Source organism: Eptesicus fuscus, chromosome 1 (assembly GCF_027574615.1).
Source record: "Eptesicus fuscus isolate TK198812 chromosome 1, DD_ASM_mEF_20220401, whole genome shotgun sequence".
NCBI lineage: Eukaryota > Metazoa > Chordata > Mammalia > Chiroptera > Vespertilionidae > Eptesicus > Eptesicus fuscus.
The window spans coordinates 79,029,217-79,044,940 of NC_072473.1; the positions used below are offsets into that span (position 1 = coordinate 79,029,217).

At 41.2% G+C, this 15,724-nt stretch overlaps 1 protein-coding gene across 1 annotated transcript in view; it reads right to left on the minus strand.

Moving 5' to 3' along the window:
- Positions 1 to 204: 204 nt before the first annotated feature.
- GUCY2F (guanylate cyclase 2F, retinal) overlaps positions 205 to 15,724 on the minus strand; it is a gene marked incomplete at its 5' end in the record, with an annotated part of 158,497 nt that continues 142,977 nt past the window's right edge. The window contains 2 exon segments of the mRNA XM_054719256.1: positions 205 to 292; positions 381 to 465. Coding sequence (XP_054575231.1) covers positions 205 to 292; positions 381 to 465 — 173 coding nt within the window.

A 15,724-nucleotide genomic window follows, 5' to 3' on the forward strand; every position in this document is an offset into this window, starting at 1 on the left:
AATGTGTTAGTTCAGGAGGCAAGGGTCTCTCTCAGGCCAGGGCACAAGGTTTTTGGCATAATTCAGCGGAGCTTGGAAATTCACCAACTCCATCACACTCTGCCAACAGAGTGTAGGTTGAGAGAATGGCACTCATGCCAAAGGGAGCCCTAGCTTTGAAAATCTGGCAAGCTCTTATGCTCTGTTTTCCTACTGGTCATTACCTTATGGCTTGTTTTTTACCAGCTTCCTTTCTGCTTTTCTTCTTTGGAGGGCTGCAATCACTACCAGTTTCAGGCCATGTCCCACTTGACTGCAGTGTAGGAGAGCAACAAAAATAGTGAAGAAGAGAGTGTGGCAGAATAGGACATAGGAAGACTCTAATAAAGTGTGAACTTCACTTACCCACTTTGCCCACTGGTGGGGGCACAAAAAGGGGCTTTCTGAAACCTTTTTTTTTTCCAACCAGCCAGAAGGTCTCTTCTGCTTTGCCCTTACTATAGAAAATATGGAAAGTTACAGACATGCTATAAACCTGAAGCAGTCCTTCTGATCAATAGGTTACAAGCATTTATTTTGGCTCAGAAATTGCCTCTGCTTTCCTTTTGTCATCACTCCCTGGAATCTTCCATCCTGTGTGGCTTGCTTGCTATATATACCTGAGGTTCAGGCAAGCTCCATAAGCTGCCAAAGCAGTCAGATGAAAAGTGAACACCATTTCAAGCTGTCATCCAGATGTTTTATCTACCTGTTGCCATGCAGCTCCATCTTTTGGAATGTGTGGCTGTTTAGCTTCATAGCAAGTAAACACCTGGATGCTCAATTTAAGATTTTGTTCATCATTTTTACCATGATATTTTGGCATTAGGCAAATCATTATGGTTTTTTTGTATGTAGAGTACATACTTCCCCACAACACCACACCATCTAACAATGCTCACAAAACCCAAAAAAGGAATAGAAATGGAAAAAGGCTGTGCAACTTTGTTTTTATGCCCATGGCATCCTGGCTGCTTTGAGAAGTCTACACATCTGCAGTGTTTTCATCCTGCCAGGGGATTCCTACAGGTAGGGAGAGACCCCGGGGGGTGGGGGGTCTTCATCTATAGTTGGCTGTCAAGAACCATTGGTCTGAGAAAATACTATAAAAGGAGTATAAACTCAAGCTGGTCATCCTCGAGCCAAATGTTAAAGGGTCTTCTTTAAAAAGATGAAGAGATTTTTGTCCATTGAGTATGATGTTTGCTGTGGGTTTATCATATATAGCTTTTATTATGTTGAGGTATGATCCTTCTATTCCCACCTTGTTGAGAGTTTTTATCAAGAAAGAGTGTTGGATTTTGTCAAATTGCTTTTTCTGTATCAATTGATATGACTATGTGGTTTTTATCTCTGTTTGTTGATGTGATGTATCACATTTATTGATTTCCAAATATTGTACCATCCTTGCATTCCTGGGATAAATCCTACTTGGTCATGATGTATGACCTTTCTGATGTACTGCTGGAGCCAATTTGCTAGAATTTTGTTGAGGATTTTGGCATCTATGTTCATGAGGGATATTGGCCTATAATCCTCTTTCATTGTGTTATCTTTATCTGGTTTTGGTATGAGGGTGATGCTGGCTTCATAGAAGGATCTTGGAAGTGTTCCTTCCTCTTGAATTTTTTGGAATAGTCTGAGGAGGATAGGTTTTAGTTCTTCCTTGAATGTTTGGTAAAATTCCCGTGTGAAACCATCTGGCCCCGGGCTTTTGTTTGCCAGAAGCTTTTTGATGACTCCTTCAATTTCTTCCATTGTTATCAGCCTATTGAGATTTTTAGATTCTTCCTGAGTGAGTTTTGGAAGGTTGCATTTTTCTAGGAATATGTCCATTTCCTCAGGTTGTCCAGTTTGTTGGAATAGAGTTGTTAATAGTATTTTGAAACAATTCTTTGTATTTCAGCGAGGTCTGTTGTTATTTTGCCTCTTTCATTTCTGATTTTGTTTATTTGGGTCCTCTCTCTTTGTTTCTTCGTGAGCCTGGCTAAAGGTTCATCAATCTTGTTTATCCTTTCAAAGAACCAGCTCTTGGTTTTGTTGATCTTTTGTATTTTTTCTTTGGTCTCTATGTTGATTATCTCTGCTGTGATCTTTATTATTTCCTTCCTTCTGCTTACACTGGGCTTTTATTGTTGCTCTCTAAGAAAGGGATGCCCACTCTCACCACTGCTATTTGACATAGTACTGGAAATATTAGCCATTGCGATCAGACAAGAAGAATAAATAAAAGGCATCCAAACTGGAAAAGAAGAAGTAAAGTTATCCTTATTTGCAGATGACATGATACTGTACATAAAAAACCCAAAAGACTCCATCAAAAAATTACTAGACTTAATAAATGAATTCAGCAATGTAGCGGGATACAAAATTAACGCCAAGAAATCTATGGCCTTTCTATACACCAATAGTGAACTTATAGAAAGAGAGACTAAAAAACAATCCCATTTACCATCGCACCAAAAAAATTAAGATACCTAGGAATAAACTTAACTAGGGAGGTAAAAGACGTATATGCGGAAAACTACAGGACACTGAAAAAAGAGATAGAGGAAGATGTAAACAGATGGAAGAATATACCATGTTCATGGATTGGTAGAATCAACATCATTAAGATGTCCATACTACCCAAAGCAATCTATAGATTCAATGCACTCCCCATTAAAATACCAATGGCATATTTCACAGATTTAGAAAAAACTCTCCAAAAATTCATTTGGAATAAAAAAAGACCCCGAATAGCCACAGCAATCCTGAGAAAGAAGAATAAAGTAGGAGGGATCTCAATACCAGATTTCAAGCTGTATTACAAAGCCACTGTTCTCAAAACAGCATGGTACTGGCACAAGAACAGACATATAGATCAATGGAATAGAATAGAGAATCCAGATATCAACACAAACCAATATGCTCAATTAATATTTGACAAAGGAGGCATGAACATACAATGGCGTTAAGATGGTCTCTTCAATAAATGGTGTTGGGAAAATTGAACAGATACATGCAAAAAAATGAAACTAGATCACCAACTTACACCATACACAAAAATAAACTCAAAATGGATACAGGACTTAATCATAAGATGGGAAACCATAAAAATAGTAGAGGAATCCACAGGCAGCAAAATCTCAGACATATGCCAAAAGAACTTCTTCACTGACACTGCCCCTAGGGCAATGGAAGCTAAAGAGAAAATAAACAAATGGGACTACATCAAAATAAAAAGCTTTTTTACAGCAAAAGAAACTATCAACAAAACAACAAGAAAGCCCACTGTATGGGAGAACATATTTGCAAATGATATCACTGAGAAAGGTTTAATCTCCAACATCTACAGGCAGTTTATACAACTGAATAAAAGGAAGATAAATGATCCAATAAAAAAATAGACAACAGACCTAAATAGAATCTTTTCAAAAGAAGACAGAAGGAAGGCCAAGAGACACATGAGAACATGCTGAAAGTCACTAAATATCTGAGAGATGCAAATCAAAACAACAATGCCGTACCATCTCACACCTGTCAGAATGGCTATCGTCTACAAATCAACAAACGACAAGTGTTGGCAAGGTTGCGGAGAAAAAGGGACACTCGTGCACTGCTGGTGGGAATGCAGACTGGTGCAGCCACTGTGGAGAACAGTATGGAGTTTCCTCAAAAAACTGAAAATCCCACTGCTAGGAATATATCCTAAGAAACTGGAAACACCAATAGGAAAGGATATATGCACCCTTATGTTCATAGCAGCACAATTTACAATAGCAAAGATTTGGAAACAGCCTAGGTGCCCGTCAGCAGATGACTGGATCAGAAAACTATGGTACGTCTATACAATGGAATACTATGCTGCCATAAAAAAGAAGGAATTCTTACAATTTACAGCAACCTGGTTGGAATTGGAGAACATCATGCTAAGTGAAATAAGCCAGTAAATAAAAGAAAAATACCACATGATCTCACTCATCTATGGATAATAAAGAAAATTATAAGCTGTTGAACAAAAAGATAGATACAGAGACAGTAAAGCATCAAACAGAAGGTCAAATTACTGCGGGAAGTTTAGGGAGAGGTGGGGGAGATAAGAGATCAACCGAAGGACTTGTATGCAAGCATATAAGCATAACCAATGGACACAAAACTCTGGGGGGTGAGGGCATGTATGAGAGTGGGGTGGGGGGCAATGGTAAGATATGTACACATATAATACCTTAATAAAAAAATGAAAAGAAAAAAAATTAAAAATAAAAATATGAAGAGAATAATCAAAAAGGAACATAGTTAAAAGAATAAAATGGCAATAAATACATACCTATCAATAATCAATTTAAATGTCAATGTCTTAAATGCTCCAATCAATAATAATAATAATAATAATAATAAATGTTCAAATTAGAAGCCATAAGGTAGCTGAAAATTAAAAAAAAAAGTCCCATATATATGCTATCTAGAAGAGACCCACCTCAAAATGAAAGACACACACACAGGCTGAATTTAAAGGAATAGAAAAAGATATTTCATGCAAATGGAAAAATAGACATCAAAACAAGGGCTGTACTAAGAGACAAAGAAGGACACTATATATGATAAAGGCAACAATCTAACAAGAGGATATAACCCTTGTAAACATTTATGCAACCAACATAAGAGCACCTAAATATATAAGGCAAATCTTGATGGACATAAAGGGAGATTTCAACAGTAATACAGACCAATTTCAATAGGGGATTTTAACACTCTATTAACATAAATAGATATAACTTCCAGACAGAAAATCAACAAGAAAACAGTGGCTTTAAATGACATATTAGATCACATGGAATTAATTGATATCTTCAGAGCATTTTACCGCAAAGCAGCAGAATATACATTCTTTCCAAGTGCACGCAGAACATTTTCTAGGATAGACTGCATATTCAGTCAAAAAATAAGTCTCAATAAATTTAAGATTAAAATCATATCAATCATCTTTTCTGACCACAATGGTGTGAAATTAGAAAGCAGTCACAGGAGAAAAAAGAAAAACACACGAAGACATGTAGGCTAAATAACATGTTACTAAACAATGAATGTGTTAACAATGAGATCAAGGAAGAAATCAAAAGATATCTTGAAATAAATGAAAATGAGGACACAACCACCCAAAATCTACGAGGCACAGTGAAAGCAGTCCTAAGAGAGAAATTCATAGCATTACAGGGCTACCTCAAAAAACAAGGAAATTTTCAAATAAACAATCTAACTTTATACTTATTGGAATTAGAAGTAGAACAACAAACAAAACCCAACACGAGTAGAAGGAAATAATAAAGATCAAGGCAGAAATTTTAAAAATAAAGTCTGAAAAACAACAGAAAAATCAATGAAACCGAGAGCTTGTTATTTGCAAAGATAAATGAAATTGACAAACCTTTAACCAGATGCATCAAGAAAAAAAGGGAGAGGACCCAAATAAATAAAATCATAAATGAAAGAGAAGAACTAAAAACTGACACCAAAGAAATACAAAAGATTGTAAGAAAATATTACAAACAACTGTATACCAACATATTAGACAATCTGGACAAAATGGATACATTCCTAGAAACACAAAATCTTTCAAAATTGAATTGTTAAGAATCAGAAAATCTAAATAGAGAGATAACAACTAATGAATTTGAATCCATAATCAAAACACTCTTAACAAACAAAATTCTAGGATCTAATGGCTTCACAGGAATTTTACCAAACATTCAGACAAGAATTAACACCTATCCTTTTCCAACTCTTCCAAAAAATTCAAGAGGAAGAAGACTGAAGCTTATTTTACAAGGACAGCATTAACATAATTCCAAAACCAGAAAAGACACTACAAGGAAAGAATATTATAGGCCAATGTCCCTAATGGACATAGATGCTAAAATCCTCAAGAAAATGTTAGCAAACCAGATCCAGCAATACAATGAAAATATTATACACCATGATTATTATTCTGAGGATGCAAGGTTGGTACAATATCCACAAATCAATATGTGATATATCAAATAAATAAAATGAAGGATAAAAATCATATCAATCAATAGCCGCAGAAAAAGCATTTGATAATATTCAGCACCCATGTATGATAAAAATTCTTAGCAAAGTGGGAATAAAGGGAACATATCACAACATAATAAAGGCCATATATGACAAACCCATAGCCAACTCAGTGGGCACAAACTAGAGCAGTTCCTTAAGATAAGGAACAAGACAGGGATGTCCACTTTTACCATTCTTATTCAACATAGTACTGGAAGTCCTAGCCATAACAATCAGAAAAGAAGAATAAATAAAAGGCATCCAAATTGAAAAGGCAGAAGTAAAACTGTCCTTATTTGCAGATGACTTGAGAATATATATATAGAACCCTAAAGATCCGACCAAAAAACTATCAGTACTACTAAGTGAATTCAGTAAAGTAGAAGGATACAACATAAATGTCCAGAAATCAGTTGCATTTTTATGCACCAATAATGAACTATCAGAAAGGGATATTAAGAAAACAGTCCCAGTTGCAATTGGGTAAAAATACCTAGAAATACATTTAACCAGGGATGTAAAAGACCTGTACTCAGAAAATTATAAGACGCCGAAGAAAGAAATTGAAGAAGACACAAATAAGTGGAAGCACATACTGTGTTCATGAATAGAATAAATTAACATCATAAATATGTCCATATTACCCAAAACAATCTATACATTCAGTGCAATTCCTATCAAGTTACCAATGGTGTATTTCACAGAATTAGAACAAACGTTCCAAAAATTTATATGGAAACACAGAAGATCTCGAATAGTCACATCAATCTTGAAGAAGCAGAAAAAAGTTGGGGAAGTCATGCTACCAGATATCAAATTATACTACAAGCCCATAGTAATCAAAAGAGAATGGTACTGCCATAAAAATGAACATACAGATTAATGGAATGGAATAGAGAGCCCAGAAATAAACCCATGACTTTATGGTCAATATTTGGCAAAGGAGACAAGAACATACAATGGGGCAAAAATAGTTTAGTCAATAAATGGTGTTGATAATTGGATACATGCAAAAAAATAAAATAAAACTAGACTACCTTCTTACACTATACACAAGAAAACTCAAAATGGATTAAAGACTTAAATTTAGACTCAAACTCACTAAAAAACATAGAAGGAAACACAGGCAGCAAAATCTCAGACATTTATTGTAGCAATATTTTTTATGATATATCTCCTCAGGCCAGGGAAACGAAAAATAAACAAATGCGTCTACATCAAATTGAAATGTTTTTGCACAGCAAAGGAAACCATCAACAAAGTGAAAAAAACTACCCACTGAATGAGGGAACATATTCAACAATGATACATCTAATATGGGGTTAATAGCTAAAATTTATAAAGAACTCATAAATCTCAACACCAAAAACAAGCAATCCAATTAAAAAATGGGCAATGGACCTGAATAGACACTTCTCAAAGAGGATATACAGATGGCCAATAGACATATGAAAATATGCTCAACATCACTAATAATCAGAAAAATGTAAATTAAAACCACAATAAGATATCACATCACACCTGCTATAATGGCTATCATAAATAAATCAACAAACAAGGATGTAGAGAAAAGGGAACCCTTATGCACTGTTGGTGGGAATGCAAATTGGTGAGCCACTCTGGAAAGCAGTATGGAGTTTCCTCAAAAAATTAAAAATGGAATTGCCTTATGACCCAGTGATTCCACTTCTGGGAATATATCCAAAGAAATATGAAACACTAATTCAAAAGATTGCATGCACTCCTATGTTCATTGCAGTGTAATTTACAGTAGCCAGATCTTGAAGCATCCCAAGTGAGCATCAGTAGATGAGTAGATAAAAAGCCAGTCAGTGAAAGACAAATATCATATGATCTCACTTTTATGAGGAATGTAATAAATAAAATAACTGATGAACAAAATAGAAACAGAGGCATGGATACATGGAACAGACTGACAGCTGTCAGAGGGGAGGGGGAGAGGGGGGACTGGATGAAAGAAGGTGAAGGAATTAGCCAAAGAACATATATGCATAGCCCATAGACACAGACAACAGTGTGGTGATGGCTGGTGGCGGGGAGGGGGGGGGGGAAGGGATGGGCAAACGGGAGGTGTGCAAAAGGGGGGAAATGGGTATATCTGTAATAGTGTAAACAATAAAAATAAAGTAAAAAAAAAATCCTGGTACAGGTACACAGTGGAATAAATACTACTTGGCTGTAAAAAAAAAAAAAAAGAAGGAAATCTTACCCTTTGTGATAGCATGGATGGACCTGGAGAGTATTATGCTAAGTTAAATAAGCCAGTCAGTGATAGTCAAGTACCTTATGATTTCACTTATATGTAGAATCTATGAACAAAATAGAAACAGACTTACAGATACAGAGAGCAAACTGACAGCTGTCAGAGGGGAGGTGGGTGGAGGGCTGGGTGAAAAAAGTGGAGGGATTAAGTAAAGGAAAAAAACCTCATAGACATAGACAACAGCATGGTGATTACCAGAGGGAAAGAACAGTAGGGGAGGGGAGGTAGAATATGGTAAAGGAGTGATAAATGGTGATGGAAGGAGACTTGAATTGAGGTGGTGAATACACAATGCAATATGCAGATGATGTATTATAGAATTGTACACCTGAAACCTATATAATTTTATTAACCAATGTCATCCCAGTAACTTCAATTGGGAAAAAGAGTTTAAGGGGAGTTCTAGGGGCTCTCTGAGGTTTTGGAGCCCATCCAGAAGACTTCTTAAAATCCTAGTTCTCTTTTTACCCACCCTCCTTCCAAAATTCTGCTGAAGAGAGAGGGGTGGGGGAGAACAAGTACATAACAACTAAAGCCTAAAGCAAACTCTTTTACTCAAAAATCAATCTCTAAGCAGTCCCAGAGACACCCGCCCCCCAATAATATTATCTTACTTTTGTCTGAAACTTTAAGACAGTTTGGCATCTCCTGTCTTTAATCCTCACTAAACCTCTGAAAAATAGGTTTATTATTAACCTCATTCTGCAAATGGGTTCACTAAGGTTCATGGAGATTAAATGTCTCGTCAATAAGCAGACATAGCTGGCACTTGGACCTAATTCTACTAGACCCCAAATTTAATTTTTTACTATGACTTTGCTAATTTTATTATACTATAATTGGCATGCGATGTTATATTACTTTCAGGAATACAACATGATTATTCAATATTTGTATACATTGTGAAATGGTCATCACAATAATTCTAGTTAACATCTTAGGTTCCAAATTTTTATTGCTCTTGCCTCCATACTATATAGATTTTCCAATACACTGGAATCAAGGGACAGGTTTAAAAGCCAAAAATCAACTGTTGGGAATTTTTAAGTTTGTAATAAATGAGTTTCCTTATAGTCACAGGCCAGAAGAGGCTTTTATGTGGAGAAATGAAAGCACAGAGAGGATGTAGTTACTTGTACATTTTCACACATGAGTCATTGATGAGACAAAAAATACAGACCAGCTCTTCTGACCCTCAGGACTCTGTCAATACAAACGTTATTACTTCTTAGCTCAATTGCTGGTGTGTTTGTGTGCACATTCTTACATGTATGCATGTTCATGTTTATTTGTTAAGAATTGAGGGTGGGAGTGGAAAAGGTTGAGAGAAAAGAGAAATCATAAGTAAAACAGGACTACTGCTTAGGGGCCTGAGAATCAAATATTACTTAGCCCCTGAATTCAGACAAAGGTCAGAAAGTGTTCACCCCTGGCAAGGACAACATAAACTGGCTGAGAACAATTATTTGAGTAAGTCTTCTTCTTCTTCTGAGCTACTTCTTCTGAGGCCCTGGTAAATACAAATGATAAGCCAAGATATATACAAATCTCAGCAAGGAGCTTCAAGTTTATCAGGGAATAATGTAAGAAAAGAAGTAATATGATGACTTATCACCAGGCCATCAGAAAAGAAATATCAAAAAATGCAGAATTCGTCAGTTAACCACTTATAATTTGTTACCAGCAGAGTACAAGTGGGGATTGGAATGGGCAGTTGGACAATTGCCCATAGAGGCTGAGCTTCACATCTCTAAATGGGTCCTCCCCCAAGCTATCTCAGCTTCCCTACTTTGGTCTCTTTCTTTGTACCCACCCAATTATTCAACTTCTGTATATTCTCTTCTCTTACCTAATACAATCTACATCTTTGATTCCACTAAGGGAAACATCTTAAATTGCCACCACGCCAATGAAGAAGATGGGATGGGATGGGGGCAGGGAATGAAGAGTATTATTAGATCCAAGCCTTGAGGCCAAGAGAAGAGACTCTGATGAAGGAATTGCAAATATCAGCCAGTTGGAAGGAGATAATATTTTTAGCTTTGAAATCACACCTGGCTGGCCATCAAATGTGGTCTTTCTGACCCATGTTATGAGAGCAATTCTTGTTTTCAGTGGATGAGGAGTGGAAATACTGAATCAGAATTTCTGACGTGTGCTGGTGATATGGTCTTATTGGGGAAGGAATCCCCCAGTCCCTACTATGTAATGTCTAATATCTGTCCTCTGCTGTGGAGGTGGGGGACACAGAGATAGAAAGGATCTCACCTTCTCTCCCTTCCTTTTTTGGGGGGTCTTACTTTCTATCGTTTTCCTTCTTCTCATTGCTTCTTCCTTTTCCCTGGAGCGCCTCTATTCTGTCTTTGTATCTCCTTTTCAGTCTCTCTTCCTCAGGAGGCCCCTGCCACCTCAATAACCAAGACCTGAAGTGGCCTTAGGGGAAGCATCTCCCTGCCTCTTTCTCCAATTTGCTGTATAGCACATTCCTAAATTTCCTGGGGAAATTGTGATGCTGCAAAAGGCCCTTTTGAAGTAGTCCTGCTTTTGTACTTGAAACACCCAAAGATCTGATTTCTTCTGAGTGGAATTTGGGGGACAATAAAAACCATGGATATAAGGGCATATTTTTCCTTTTCAGTTTCAAAGTGGCACCTCTTTAGCTTTTAAATAATTGTATTTATTTCCAGCAATACAGAGATAAAGGTGCTTCAGGAAACAAAGCTGCCTTTGTCCTATAGAGGGATCACAAAAGCCTTTGGTGACTTGATTCACCGCCCAGGTAATATCCCCATTCCCATCATCTCACTGATTTCTCTGCAGTGGTTGAAAAGAACCTCTGTCCCCTCATAAGTGACTCATCCCACCTGCTAGAAGATATTAAGGATCTATTGGAAGGGACAAACTAGAACTAGCCAGAAAAGAAATTAACTAGAATCAGGCCTTCCAACCTTTAACTTCTGAAATATGTTTACATTTAAATTTCCACCATTTGAGGAAGGCATGCCAAATTGTGCATTACTCAGTGACCAGGTTTTGCTTTGCCAAGAATAACTACTGAAGAAATAATTTTCATGCACAATGATATAGAAAGGGTACTGAATGGAAGTCAGGCTTCCTGAGTTTTGGCCTGATTCTGCCATCAATTGACTGTGTGAACCTAATCAAATTACTTCACCTTTCTGAGCCTTGGTTCTTGATCTGAAATGAAGGAATTAGATGATCAGATCTCTAGAGTCTCTTACAGCTGGACAGCCAGGGGTCCTGGAGTCATCCAGAAGATGATGGAAAAAATCCAGTGGAAATAGCAAAAAGAGAGAGAGAGAGAGATTATTCTAATCCTGAATCCTAGATCAAATGATAATCCTAACAAAGAGAAAAGGTGGCACAAAATGTTTGTCTTTCATGGGAACTTACTTTATTCCTCCTGGTCCTTGGATAAAGACATAACAGGGGATCAATGGTGGAGATGAAAAGTCAGAAAGGTTGGCCACTGATCAAATAGAAAACCCAATTTCACCAATACTGTAGCTTATGAAACAATGTCTCAAATTGCCAAAAAGTAAAAAAAAGGAAGTTAAAAATGTAAATAATATTTTGGGAGGAGTGGCATCAGAGGAATGGCGGCCTAAGGGCGCGTCTATCCTCTCCCCCTAACATTTCAACAAAATAACCACCTATAATTCAACAAAGAAGTCCCTGCTCAACACAGATGCATGCCTGAGAGACCTGCATACTAGAACAACTAAGGTGGGCTCCTTGGAATAAGCGGGGAGGCGAGAGAATGGAGGGAAACCAAACAGCGCAGCAGTGTGTCTACAGCACAGCCATCAACTGACGACAACCATCTTGGGCATCTTCCTCAGCAGGTCTAGACCAAAGGAGCTAACCTAGCAAGTGGCTGGCTGTCGGAATAGCCACTCAAGCGGCAGGCAGCATTGTGTGGTCGCACACACAAAGAATGAGAGAGTGTATGAACCGTGGGGACGTGTTGTGAATGGGATCTGAGTTGCATGTGTAAACTTTGAGTCAGTAGACACCCTCCCTACAGAGTCCCTCCCCACAGCTGGGCCTGTCTGCCGGCTTTCAGGCAAAGAAAGTAGATCGCAGAGATTAGACTCCCAGGTCTCACCTCCTATTGCCCTTGGATTGTTTCCAGTAGTGTATTATCTGTAGGCCAAGAGTTGTTGTAGTAGAAACACAATTTCCCTGTGACTGAACCCCAGGAGGGGTACTTGGGCTAGACCCTTGGAGGTCAGGGACTGACATTACTGCGAGGGAAAAACAAACCTAACCCTCAAACAGCAGAGGCAGTACAGCCTTACAGAAGCCGAAGAGGTTCAAAACTGTGAGGCCACAGAGGAAAATAATCTTGCAATTCAGTGCCATCTACTGGAACAGAGTAGAAAGACCTCCTCAAAGATAAATGGGAAAACAAAGAAGAACAAGTGCCATGAACAACCACAACAACAACGATGACCAGAAAGAAAATGAAAAATCCCCAGAAAACAGGCTGTAACATGAAATTATGCAAGCTGAATGACAGAGATTTCAAGATTGCAGTTCTGAAAATACTCAATGAGATGCAAGAAAATACTGATAGGCAATTCAGCTCACTCAGAAAACAAATCAATGAACAAAATAAGTATTTCTCCAAAGAAATTAAATTGTTAAAAAAGAATATAGCATAAATCCTGGAAATGAAGCAGGCAGTTAAAGAAATTAAGAGTGAACTGATGAGCATAGAAAACGGAACCAGAGTTGGAGCCAAGATGGCGGCGGAGTTGAACGGCTGATCGTTGCCTCGCATGGCAGTTTCGGAAATACAACTAAAAGATGGACTGGTGAGCGCGGTGACTCAGGCTGGGCAGCTGCTCCTCTCAGTCAGCACCTCAGCCGGGGCCATGGGCTTGTAGGCGGCCGCGGAAGCTGCTGTGGCGGCGGCCATGGACTTGGCGCAGTGGCTCTTGGTGAAGGAAGAGACCATCTTTCTGCAGGAGGGGCTCATCCGCGTCACCGACCTGGCCGAGCTGCCCAGTGAGATCCTCAGGGCCCTGGTGGCCACCGACACCGACTTGGAGGATTTTTATGATTTCCCGTTTTACATTCAAGCCCTTTAGCCATTTTGAGAGAAGAGAACCAAGAAGGCGGCAAAGTTAAACAAATGAACTGTGCCGCGCAAAGCAATTTCAAAAATACAACTAGAGGACAGAGCGTCTGCCACCCAGATTCACAGGAGAGCTGGCTGAATGGTGGATTTACAACTAAGAGGGAAGAGGAAAGAGCGAACTCGGAGGGGATGAGGTGTGGAGGCGTGTGGGTCGGGCTGGTGGTGGGGGAAGAGACGTGCGGCTTTCTTTCCAAACCTAGGGGAGATTAGCTCCCCATCACTCTGAAATCCAGCTTCTGGGGACGTGAGGGAGACCCAGACGCCTGTGGGGAGAGGCTAGACTCTCGGCCTTCATTTCGGAGAGTGGGAGTAACTTCCTTGCGGAGGTGCACCCAGCAATCAATGTTTGCTGCGCTGCGGAAAGCAGAAAAAGCAGACTTGCAGCCATTTCGGTTCTCCACGCCATGGCCTGGTGGCGCCCTGAAACCCCGCCCCGCCCTGAGACCCGCCCCGCCCTGGTACCCGCCCCGCATGTTTTGCAGGCCCACCCAGGCTCCAAGCAGCGGCTTTTGCATGTGGGTGGCCTGCCCTGTGGAAGCTTGACCAGATGAACTGCGGTTCCAGTCAGACTGATCCAGGGCTGCTCAGGCAGAAGGAGGAAACTGCAGTTTTTGCTGTAACTCCTGCTGAGTGGTCTCAGACAGTAGCTGACCTACACTCCATAGGAGACCCAGAAACGAGGGCATCTAGTGGTCGGTGTGAGTTGACACCAGATTTCAACTACTTGCATAAGGGATACATTCAAGAGGCAGACTCAGTGAGCGCCAAAGCCTTGCTGCAACAAGACCCGGCCCATAAACATGTCTCCTGCACAGCAACTCTTCCTTTATAGACACAGAGGGTCCTCACGGCCAATTGGCCTGGAGGAAAATTCCTCCCAGTGACACCAACAACAATCAAGACTTAACTACACAAAGGAGGACCAAGATGGAGGCATAGGGAGGACGCCTGATTGTTGCCTACCACAACAATTTTGAAACTACAATGGGAAAACAGAGCAGACACCATCCAGAACCACCGGAGGGCCGGCTGAGCAGATGCTCTACAACTAGAATAAAAGAGAGGGGTACGTGGGATGATGCTGATGCTGGTGAGCCAAAGATCACACTTTAAGAACTACGGCTCAGGCGACACAATGGCAGCCTGGAACGTGCTCGGTGCAGTTCCCCTGGTGGTCTCTGGCTGAGGGGACAGCTCCATTCACTGCTGAGCATGGACAGACGAGCCCCTGGGAGACATGGGGTGGGAGACCCTGCGCTTGCTGACCTCCGAGTCCTTCAAGAATCTCAATACCCTGGAAGCGGCCAGGTGCGCACACTCGGTGACCGGCCACCGCTGCAGACCCAAGTGCCTATGCAGTGACCCCAAACGATCCCGCCACTGCGCACCGGGCACACCGGAGCTTCACCGAGCCCGCCGCCCAACGAGTCCTGCGGAAGCTGCCCCGGAGCTCTGAGAAAATGGCCGAAGGAATTGCTGAGAGGGAATTGACCAACAGGAATTGGGATTAAGAAGACAAAGCCCCGCTGGGTCCTGGGTCCTGATGAGGCAGCACCCCTGGATCCGGGTGAGGCTGGGTCCTGTATCCGGGCGAGGCCACATGCCCCTGGATCTGGGTAAGGCCACACGCCCCTAGGTCCGGGTGAGGCTGGGTCCTGGGTCCGGGCGAGGCTGCGCACACCTGGGCTCGGGTATGATCACACGCTCCTGGGTCTAGGTGAGGCCTCATGCCCCTGGGTCTGGGTGAGGCCACGCCCCTGGGTCTGGGAGAGGCTAGTTCCTGGGTCGGGGTGAGGCCGCATGCCCCTGAGTCCGGGTGAGGCCGCGTGCCCCTGGGTCCGGGTGAGGCCGTGTGCCCCTGGATCCGGGTGAGGCCACACACCCCTGGGTCTGGGTGAGGCCACGCGCCCCTGGGTCCGGGTGAAGCTGGATCCCAGGTCCGGGTGAGGCCATGCGCCCCTGGGTCCAGGTGAGGCCACGCCCCTGGGTCTGGAAGAGGCCACACGCCCCTGGGTCTGGGTGAAGCTGGATCCCGAGTCTGGGTGAGGCCGTGTGCCCCTGGATCCAGGAGAGGCTGGGTCCCGGATCCGGGTGAGGCCGTGCGCACCTGGGTCCGGGTGAGGCCGGGTCCCGGGCCTGGGTGAGGCCACGCACCTCTGGGTCCGGGTGAAGCTGAATCCCGAGTCTGGGTGAGGCCGTGT